This window comes from Diaphorina citri, unplaced genomic scaffold, assembly GCF_000475195.1.
Source record: "Diaphorina citri unplaced genomic scaffold, Diaci psyllid genome assembly version 1.1 scaffold703, whole genome shotgun sequence".
Taxonomy (NCBI): Eukaryota; Metazoa; Arthropoda; class Insecta; order Hemiptera; family Psyllidae; genus Diaphorina; species Diaphorina citri.
In genome coordinates, this window is record NW_007378136.1 from 77096 (window position 1) to 88461 (window position 11366).

General features: G+C 44.4%; 1 protein-coding gene across 1 annotated transcript; it reads left to right on the forward strand.

Moving 5' to 3' along the window:
* Positions 1 to 3717: 3717 nt before the first annotated feature.
* LOC103511339 (extensin) lies at positions 3718 to 5059 on the forward strand. The gene is made up of 2 exons (XM_008476059.2): positions 3718 to 4400; positions 4825 to 5059. The coding sequence occupies exons 1-2, from the start codon at positions 3718 to 3720 to the stop codon at positions 5057 to 5059; spliced, it is 918 nt and encodes a 305-aa protein (XP_008474281.2).
* The last annotated feature ends 6307 nt before the right edge of the window (positions 5060 to 11366 follow it).

Genomic DNA, 11366 nt, shown 5'->3' on the forward strand with positions numbered 1-11366 from the left:
GGCTGGCTACATTGAAAATCAGCAATATATGAAAGGTATGTAAAAGCTAAGTAAGTTCACATACAAGGAAAGCACTATTTTCTTTTATATATAAAAAAAAATCTTTTTCCTGGAGCTTCTTCAGAACCTGGGCACGATTCACGTAAGTACATTTCTCAGACTAAAAGAGAAAAGGTACACAAAGAGAAAATAAATAACACACTGATAAATAAGAGGGAGAGAGAGAGAGGGGGGAGAGAAAGAAAGAGAGAGAGGGAGAAGGAGAGAGAGAGAGAGAGAGAGAGAGAAGCAAGAATATGTCATCATGGAATTTTCCGACCAAAGAAGAAGGACAGAGGAGCAGAGGACAAGATTTTTTTTTTTTTTTTTAGACAGGACATGATCATTTTTCACAGACATCAAAAAATAAAAATAATAATAATAAAACCATCTTAGCAGCTTCTGTTGGTTAGAGAACCTGTGGAAGAAAGGAGGGAGGAAAAAGAAACCCTCATGTTTCTTCTTCTTCTTCTGCTCCTCCTCCTCCTCCACGTCCTTCTTCTTCTTCTCCTGCCCCCTCTCCATCTTCTCCTCCCTCTTCTTCTTCTTCTTGTGCTACTCTATATTATTCTTCTTTTCTCCTTCCTCTTCTTCTTTTATAAGCTCGAAGCTTTTAAGGCCATATTCTCCTCATTTATTTCATAAAGCTCTCGCACTCCGAGGGGAGGGAACCTTATTATTCGTTCGAGGGGGAGAGATGAAGGCAAAAGCAACTCTCATTTCTCGTAATGTGTACATCAGCTTTCCGTGAACAATGTATTCATGATGAAAAAGAACTTTTTGAAGACTTTCAACAGTAGTAACTTTTTTTTCGTCGAGATGTAAAAGAGAGATGTGAAAACAAACTTTCGTCAGTGAGCTCTCTCAGCTTCAAAATATTCAAAGCGACTGTCAAAGAACTCGGGAGTTTCGGAAAAGAGAGGCAACGAACGATGTCTTTTTGTATTGTGTGTGCGTTCTGAGGGGGAAGAAGGGAGAAAAGATTTTTGTTTTGTATAAAGGTGGAATTAGATTGAGGCAACAAGGACCAACATGAAGTAGGCCTCAAGGTAACATGTGGAAAATAGCCCCAAAAGAGCTCACGAGAAGTGATAGTAGTGTGGCTGCCCTGAACAAGATTACCTACAATATTATGGGAAAACTTTGAGCAACATCTTTCTGAGTCCCCATGAGCTCACGTGACGTAACGTGATGGTTGTGTGTTTCTAGGTTTCTACCTTACTAAGTCTCCTTACTAAAGCTATTTTGAGCTTTACAAGGATCGGCAAAGGGTTTGATACTTGTACAGGGACAAGATACTGGGGCCGGGTTTAAAACAAGAAGGCAAAGACTGGATTAAATGGGCATAAGGCAGGACCGGGGTTGAAACAGAAAGGCAAGGTGAATAGGATAGGGGGTTAACACAGGGCATAAAGCAGCCCTACTGAAGGGCCGGGGTTAAAAGAAGGTCAGTTGAATAGGACAGGGTTAACGGGGCATAAGGTTCGGGGTTTACCACTGGCCCAAAGTCCTCAGGATTTAATAACATAATAACAATATACTAAATAATCCCCTCCCTATCCCCTACTCCTCACCAAAGAACTCGGGAGTTTCGGAAAAGAGAGGCAACGAACGATGTCTTTTTGTATTGTGTGTGTGCGTTCTGAGGGGGAAGAAGGGAGAAAAGATTTTTGTTTTGTACAAAGGTGGAATTAGATTGAGGCAACAAGGACCAACATGAAGTAGGCCTCAAGGTAACATGTGGAAAACAGCCCCAAAAGAGCTCACGAGAAGTGATAGTAGTGTGGTTGCCCTGAACAAGATTACCTACAATATTATGGGGAAACTTTGAACAACATCTTTCTGAGTCCCCATGAGCTCACGTGACGTAACGTGATGGTTGTGTGTTTCTGGTTTCTACCTTACTAAGTCTCCTTACTAAAGCTATTTTGAGCTTTACAAGGATCGGAAAAGGGTTTGATACTTGTACAGGGACAAGATACTGGGGCCGGGTTTAAAACAAGAAGGCAAAGACTGGATTAAAGGGGCATAATGCAGGACCAGGGTTGAAACAGAAAGGCAAGGTGAATAGGATAGGGGGTTAACACAGGGCATAAAGCAGCCCTGGTGAAGGGCCGGGGTTAAAAGAAGGTCAGTTGAATAGGACAGGGTTAACGGGGCATAAGGTTTGGGGTTTACCACTGGCCCAAAGTCCTCAGGATTTAATAACATAATAACAATATACTAAATAATCCCCTCCCTATCCCCTACTCCTCACTCTCCTCCCCTCCCTCTTCCCCTCCTCCGGTTCTTGAAGAAACTTCTCCCCTCCTAGGGTTCCCCTCCTTGATGAAACTTAGTCAAGTGAACGGACGACCCGGAGGGAAAGAATTCGGGAGGGGGAAAACTCCCCAAAGTGAATTAAATCTCCTAGGGTTCCCCTCCCCTCCTTGATGAAACTTAGTCAAGTGAACGGACGACCCGGAGGGAAAGAATTCGGGAGGGGTAAAAGGGAAAACTCTCCAAAGTGAATTAAACCAGTGCACCTTCCTCCTCCAGACTATTCTAAACCTTCTCACTTCTCAGCAGTTTCAACCAGTGGCGAATCCTAAAGGGAAACTGGGGAAGCATCGTTTTCAATTCTCTCTACGGTTTCCTCACCCTGCTGTTCACCACTTGCTGAAAATAAGAAGCGATTTTTTGCTGATTCAACCTGGATTTCAAGTAGGCTTCCACAACGGAGAACCGACCATCGACCCTCGCCTATGTACCGACCTAAGAGAAAATAAACAAACCATGCTAATGAATAGAAACGTCCTCATAACACCAGTAGATCGGCATACTGTCTATGGGTTTGCAGCTTCCCCTTTAGAAAATCTCACGCCACACCACCAGTTTCAAATACTTCAGGGACACTCCAAGTCCATTTTTAAATATTTCCACGATGATTTTTTGCTGATTCAACCTGGATTTCAAGTAGGCTTCCACAACGGAGAACCGACCATCGACCCTCGCCTAGTCCCGAGTCCTGACTCAAGAGAAAACAAACCATCCTAATGAATAGACGCGTCCTTAACGGAGTCTTGAGTCCATAATACCAACCCTGGCAGAAAATCAAGAAATTGAGCTGAGTATTTTTTTCTGTGATGGTCGATGGTCTCTACGAGAGTCACTGGTCTATATCTATGGTGTCGCCGTTGTGGCCAAGCACTAAGACCATCAGTACAATAGTCCTCAACAAAAATGGATGCGGCACACAAGGGATCAAGAAATGCCGCCTTATAACACCAGTAGATCGGCATACTGTCTATGGGTTTACAGCTTCCCCTTTAGAAAATCTCACGCCACACCACCAGTTTCAAATACTTCAGGGACACTCCAAGTCCATTTTTAAATATTTCCACGAGTCAGCAAAAATATCTTCCGGACCGGGGGTTATTTTTCTGGGACGGGTAGCAGACTTGTTTGCAAGCCCTGCTGAAAATTTGTGAGGGTTTTTTCCGTTGACCCCCAATCCCCCCAGTATGCATGGCCTTCGGCATAATTGCATCATAGTGGGAATGGGAATATTGCAAAATTCCGAAGTTTTTGCTCACTCTCTCAATAAAATTTTGGGAGCGTTACATTCCTTCCCACACGACAAATTCATACCCTACATAGGTTTATTGTAATTGTAGTAGAGTAGGTATCTCTACTGAAATGGATTACTCTCAACCACCTCCATCAAGTGAAACCCCGCCTACCACACCTAAAACGCCTAATACTACTCCTAAAGCCCCTCCTAACACACCACCTTACGGTTCTCAACCACCTCCATCAAGTGAAACCCCGCCTACCACACCTAAAACGCCTAATACTACTCCTAAAGCCCCTCCTAACACACCACCTTACGGTTCTCAACCACCTCCATCAAGCGAAGCCCCTCCTACCACGCCATCTTACGGTTCTCAACCACCTCCATCAAGCGAAGCCCCTCCTACCACACCAACCTACGGTTCTCAACTACCTCCATTTATTAAGGCTCCACCTTCACCAACAAAGAATACTCCTCAGAAGCCACCCAAAGAGTCTCCTACTCCAGGTTCTCCAAGAAAGTCCCCTACAAAGCCCCCCACTCTTGATGCCTTCAAGCCTCCTAAGCATTCCCGTAGTCCAGATTACCCTAACAAGCCACCCTCAAAACGCCCTAAAAAAGACCGCTCACCAAGTCCCCCTAAGAAGAATCCTAAACACAACCCCAAGCAAGATAACCCAAACAAGCCAAAATCTAAACGCCCTGAAAAGGAGCGTCCTCCAAGTCCCTCTAACAAGCCTTCTAAGGATTACCCTTACAATAAACCTTCGCCTTCCAAACACACTCCCAGTTCAAATCAGCCGAACAAGCCTTCTTCTTCACCTCCTTCCCCCACCCAGCCTCCGTCACCACCTAAATTCAATATTCCCCATCTTTTTTAACCCTCTCAACTCTCAACATATATTATTCTTAGTGGGTCTTAAGCTACTGAAGCTGCCAATAATGGTCCGGTCCAACTTATAGACACTTCGCGGCCCTTTCAGTTTTCTGTTCAACTCAAATCTTCTCAACCTTCTATCTGTGGCGTCCAGACTCCCAGTTCATATCAGCCGAACAAGCCCTCTTCTTCACCTCCTTCCCCCACCCAGCCTCCGTCACCACCTAAATTCAATATTCCCCATCTTTTTTAACCCTGTCAACTCTAAACATATATTATTCTTAGTGGGTCTTAAGCTACTGAAGCTGCCAATGATGGTCCGGTCCAACTTATAGACACTTCGCGGCCCTTTCAGTTTTCTGTTCAACTCAAATCTTCTCAACCTTCTATCTGTGGCCTCCAAAGAGAGTACAACAAACTATGCCTTCCAAAGTACGGAACCTTCATCCCTTCAACTACCAACAAGCATCAAGATCCGTCAACTATGGTACAACAAACTATGCCTTCCAAAGTACGGAACCTTCATCCCTTCAACTACCAACAAGCATCAAGATCCGTCAACTATCAACCCTCCCTTGGACGACATTTAAACAAATTCTACAATGTCCTGGAACCACTTTCGCATGAATTCAGGGCACGGATTCTTCTCGATAAATGAGGACTCCCAAAACTGGAAGGAATCTAGAGATGACATGATCAAGCTACTGCCTACTCCATCACAGGCATCAGAAAACTCCTATATCCAACCACAATCAACAAAGCAATAGGGTTTGTTAGTCATCAGTCGAGGGGCGACATTTCGGGATGCAAAAACCCCATTTCCCGTAAAACCCCGACCCCTATTCGGTCGTTATGCATATAGAACCGTCATTTACCAAAAGTGTTAATTTACCCATTTCCGTTGGTAATCTTCATGTTGCTGGGAATATTCTTAAAAACGGGTCCGCACTCAAGCGTTATACTTTCCCTCGTTTAACCCTCAAGGTCTATTTCCTCTTATCTTTGTAGTGACCCTTAACCTTTGTGCTGGTGCTGACCTTGTTTATACACTATTTCCTCTTCAACTCGGGAAATTTTCCGTTCTCTCCCTCAGCGCCTTGTCCTCTCTTCCTCAGTTTCTTGTCTATCCTTCCCTCCTCTCTCCTTTTCGTACGAAAATTTTACTTTCTTTCTTCACCCGCGGCATTTCGTTGATGGTTTTGACCAACTTTGTCTCTGTCCACATTTAAATTTCGAGTCAAAAACCCCAAAAAGGGCACGGAGGGGCAGCCAGGGACAGCAATTACTCTTCCCGAACACTTATTTCAAAAACAGACGGAAAGGGATCAAAAGGGATGTATACAATACAACATAGTCCCTTATATCCAACATAACTATAAAACATAGTCGATATAGACATTGGTTCCCAAACCAGTTGTTTTCTTCACTTGAGTCAACCGAAGTCGATCGACATCCACTGAAATCTAGATAAAGATTACGCCGTCAATCGATGGTCGATTGACGTCGCGTCGACTGAAACCTTACAGTGCCTCGACAACACAGGATCTCCTCGTAACTCGTCGATCGACGGCGTCAACGATGTGTAGAGAGCTTAATATTCAACGCCTTTTGATCAAAATCAAAATAAGTGAATCAATCCAATCTGTTCTAAAGCTGCGTCCACACATAGTCGACGGCCCCGTCGATCGACGAGGTGAATCTATATTGTCGCGTCGATCGACGGCCGTCGACTACGTTTGGATTTGGACACAGCTTGAGAAATGCGCCTTTCCACCCATTCCGAGGGGGACTACCCCCAGTTTGAGAACGTCGTTCGCTCGCAGCTATATCTTCGAAACGTCGTACTTCATACGTATGTAGTATGTACTAGGGTTAAATTCAAATTGAGGAAAGTATAAATGTAGCTGTTATTCCAATTCAAAAGTTTTCATATTGAAGCTTGCTGGGAATGTTCACTTGTGTCGACTGAGTGTGTTTCGGGCTGTCAGAGCGCTATAAATTTAATCTGTATCCCGCCCGGCGTTCACACACATTTCAAGTGTTTTCTCAGGGATGGTTTCAGTTCTTTAAACCCACGAAGAAACAGGCTCTTTTTGATTCGGTGGGTTGTGGGTATCGTCCTAGGCTTGTAAGCCGTCAGCCGGCGCGCGGAGTTAACACATTTCAAGTGTTTTCTCAGGGTCGGTTTCAGTATCGCTTTCCTTCACAACATCTTTGAAGGAAAAATCATGGGAAGAAAAGTAAAGCTCATATTAGGCTACATAGGCCACTTAATAACATCTTTAAAGGAAACATCGTGGGAAGGAGATCTCGAGATTCTCGAGGACGTCCTAGACAATCATACTTCAAGGACATATGCGAGACAATGGACTGTGTATCGTATTCGCAGCTGAAAAGAAGGGCATCCGATAGAGGGTTGTCTCAACAAGGCTTTGCCTTTAGGAATTGATGATGGTTTCAGTTCTTTACACCCACGTCGGAGAAGGTCTGGCTGGGGGACCTTAAACAGGGAGCAGATCAGTGTCTTGCTGTGGGACTATAAATAGGGATCAGCCAAAACCTAACCAGCCTGGCTAGCTGCATGTTACAAAGGGTTTATCATGCTTCAAAGGAAAAGCACAGGTCCTCATGATGGTTGACTGCGGTTAGGGTTAGGCCAAGTAATCTTGGCTAGAGGTCATCAACCCCCTGCACTGCACCGATTGCAGCTACACCGCTACAACAACATCAACAATACCAACAACACCAAGATTACTACAGAGAGAGAGCAGATTAAAGGAAAAAGAGAGAGCGGAGTAAAGGGGGGAAGGGAGAGAGAGAGAGAAAGAGAGCAGATTAAAGGAAAAAGAGAGAGCGGAGTAAAGGGGGGAAGGGAGAGAGAGAGAGAAAGAGAGAAATAATGAAAGAAAGAAAGAGAGAGAGAGAGAAAGCTGGCAAAGATTCTCATCCTATTCACATCTTAGAAATATCTTAGAATATCTCTCAGCTTGAAATATCTTCCTCTGAAATCTGGGTTACGAGCAATTTCTTCCAGTCTAGAGCCTCGAATTAATTTCAGTAAACTATAGAAGTGAGAGGGGAAGAGAGGCAGGCTCCTTTTGATTCGGTGGGTTGTGGGTATCGTCCTAGGCTTGTAAGCCGCCAGCCGGCGCGCGGAGTTAACACATTTTAAGTGTTTTCTCAGGGTCGGTTTCAGTATTGCCTTCCTTCACAACATCTTTGAAGAAAAAATCATGGGAAGAAAAGTAAAGCTCTTATTAGGCTACATAGGCCACTTTATCATGCTTCAAAGGAAAAGCACTAGGTCCTCATGATGGTTGACTGAGGTTAGGGTTGAGCCAAGTAATCTTGGCTAGAGGTCATCAACCCCCTGCACTGCACCGATTGCAGCTACACCGCTACAACATCAACAACACCACCAAGCCGGTCAAGCCGACTGCCGAGGCCTGCTTAAAAAAATGAAGCAGCGTTGCCACCTTGTGCAATATCTCGACTTCTGATGATCACAGCAAGACTCCGCACGCCACCCAGACGGCAGAGAGAGAGAGAGACGGCAACTCCCACCAAGGACAAGTTCACCGGAGGAAAGTAAAACAACGGCCTTTCATTTTCCAGGCGAACGAAATTGCTCTCAGCGGGCGATCTTGTTTTTTTTTTATTCTTCTTCTTTTTCTTCTTCTTCGTATAATTTAACGCTCAGCCCTGAGCCAGGGTCAAAGCCTAACCGTGCCCCGGGGGCTGATTCCAACAATGGGGCTCCTTCAGCTTTTTTCAGCCCTACTCCGTACACAAAAAGCCCACTCTGGGGCTTCACTGTAGGGGCCCTGAAAGTCGGGTTAAGCTTGGACGAATTTACGAATGGACTCCCCAACAATTTTTTTACAAACAAGAATACTAGGTAGTTTTGGGTAAATTTAATCGGACCTGTTGTGTCCGGTACCCCCTTGAGGCAGATTCCGGGCCCGGGGCAGATTGGGCCAGCTAAACCCCCTGAGAACATCCCTGCCTTCAGCTCACCCTGACGCAATCCACCCCGTGTTTTTATTATTAAAATTGTAAAGTTTAAATTGAGAAATATACGTTTTCTTCTATTTCTACACACACATACACCACCATAAGTCTAAGTTTCCCAAGTTTTATATTTATGGTTCCCTTCGCCTCCGCAGGGGGGCGCGGCGGTAGCACCGAGGAATTCCCATTCATGACAGGAACTTCGGGTTTGGGCGAAGCGGGCGGGGGACATTTTCGGTCGAAATGGGGCATTGGGGCAGCAGATTGGAGCGGTAAGACGTGGCGGAGCGGATTGGCGGGGGCGGTTTTATCTCGAAGAGAAATCTTTTTCATTCTCCCCTTCCCACTGTATGGAATGCCCTTTCCACTGCGAAATAAAAGGAAATGGTCGTAGCTCAGACTTCTTTACTACACTCTACAGTGCTTTCAGCTTAACTCCTTACAAAAAGCCCACTCCGAGGCTTAGGTCTTAGGCGTAGGGGCGAACAGTCCTAAAAGAAGATGTGTGTTAATCTTTTAAGAGCCCGCCTCTGTGGCTGAGTGGTCAAGAACACTGACTCTTAACCTGGAGGTGCTGGGTTCGAATCTCGGCGGGGGCAGAAATTTTCTGACAAACAGCTTAGAGCAAACAGCCCTAAAAGTTGGGTTAAGCTTCTAAGAAATCATGTTCTTCAAGGACGTATGTCAAATTCTTGCGCATGCTCGAGAGTCAAAAGTCAACATTCATTTGAACATTGAGTTTTGAGACCAACGGGATAATATTCTAATATAAAATATGTATTTCAGTTTTCTCTCTTTATCCTCTTCACTTGTAAAGGTTTCAAATTCAAATTATTCACTTTTGAGTTGGACGACAAAAGAATGAATGGACGACAAGAACATGAATGTACCCCAAAGGACAAGAAGAGCTCATGGCGAAAAAGATCAAGGTTCACTTTTCTTTCTGATGTGGACTTCTTCTCGTGTAACTTATCGGTGCTATAGGGATTTTTCATGTACCATGTTTAGAATTTTTCTCCCATGGATACTTCATGTCCTGTCTTTTCATACTCTGAAATATATCTGCTTTGAGTATTTCAATAGCTGAAAGGGATTTTTTCATGTTCCACCTGGAAGGGACTTTTTTACAATATTTTTGTCCCTCACCCTTCCTCCCATGGACAGTTCTCCATGTAACATCATGTCCTCTGTCTTTTCTCATCCAAGGCTGTGCGACTTCTCTCTGACTTTGAGTATTTCAATAGCTGAAGGGATTTTTTTTTTTCAGAATGTTTAGGGAGAAAGTAGAGGAGGGGAGAAAAAGGAGAAAGGACATGGGATATCAGGAGAAGGGAGGGGAAGAGAGGGAGAATGAACATGGGACGGAGGGGACGAGAGTGAGAGAGAAAGAAACAATGGGAAGGACAGAGAGAATTAAAAAAAAAACACATAAAAACAAAACAAAGATGTCATAGAAAGAGAGATAGAGAGAGCTGAAGTACATGGGGTCTCATGTTTATGTCATGATGAAAGAGAGAGACAGAAAAAGATCAAAAGATATGAAATGATCTATTTTTATCTCTTCCCACTTCTCCACTTCTTCCTCCCTTCTTTTAATTCATTCATCCTCTGTTCTCATCTCTTTCTCTCCCTCCCTTTATTTCTTCTCACCTCTTTCTCTCCCTCCCTTTATCTCTCCCTTTCTTGACCTCATCCCTCTTCTCTCTTCCCACTTCTTTCCCTCCCTCCTTTTATTTCTTTCCACTTCTTTCTTCTTCCGCCCTTTATTTCTCTCCCCTTATCTCTCCCTCCCTTGACCTCATCCCTCCTATCTCTTCCCACTTCTTTCCCTCCCTCCTTTTATTTCTTTTCCACTTCTTTCTTCTTCCGCCCTTGACCTCATCCCTCTTCTCTCTTCCCACTTCTTTCCCTCCCTCCTTTTATTTCTTTCCACTTCTTTCTTCTTCCGCCCTTTATTTCTCTCCCCTTATCTCTCCCTCCCTTGACCTCATCCCTCCTATCTCTTCCCACTTCTTTCTCTCCCTCCCTTTATCTTTCCCTCTCTTGACCTCTTCCCACTTCTTTGTCTCCCTCGTTTTATTTCTTTCCACTTCTTCCGCCCTTTATTTCTCTCCCCTTATCTCTCCCTCCCTTGACCTCATCCCTCCTATCTCTTCCCACTTCTTTCTCTCCCTCCCTTTGTTTCTTCCCAGCCCATCCTTTGGATTGATATTGATGAGGCTAACTTGAAAATTTCCCACAACTGAAGGCCGAATAAGCCGTCCCTTTTTCTGCGTATGATGTGAAAAGGGGTCGAGGTTTCCCACAAAGGGGGGGCGGAGACTTTGCCTCCCCATTCTTCCGTGCTGGGGGAAAAGATAATAAGGGATATCGCCTTATATGTAATATGTATTGGAGATATATTGCGTTATATGTATTTTTAGTCCGTCCTTCCTTTATTATTACAATAGTAATAAAAAGGTATAATGGACGGACTATTGTATTCGCTTCGGTGTCGTCTGTCTGTCTGTGCCCATAGAAGGACTTATCCAAACCTGGTCGGCCTATATATCAAATTAAAGGTCTTTTTACCAGGAACACGAAAATGGTGGTGCAAATTAAGGAAGAAGAGAGAGAGAGAGAAAGGAAGGGAGGAGTAGGGAGAGAGAGAGAGATGGAGTAGGGAGAGAGAGAGACACACTGAGAGAGGAAGGGAGGAGGTAGAGAGAAAAGGAGAGAGTTAGAGAGAAGGGGAGGAAAACAGAGAGAGAGAGAGAGAGAGAGAGAGAGAGAGAGAGAGAGAGAGAGAGAGAGAGAGAGAGGAGAGAGAGGGGGGGGGGGCCGAAAAGAGATAAAGAGTAATGATAAAGAGGGAATGAGAAGAAGAAAAAGAGAAAGAAGGAGGAA

Coding starts and splice junctions, on each gene's coding strand:
- LOC103511339 (XM_008476059.2), top strand. CDS start 3,718: ATGGATTACTCTCAACCACCTCCATCAAGTGAAACCCCGCCTACCACA. Junction 4,401..4,824: donor AGTTCAAATCAGCCGAACAA/GCCTTCTTCTTC, acceptor CGGCCCTTTCAG/TTTTCTGTTCAACTCAAATC.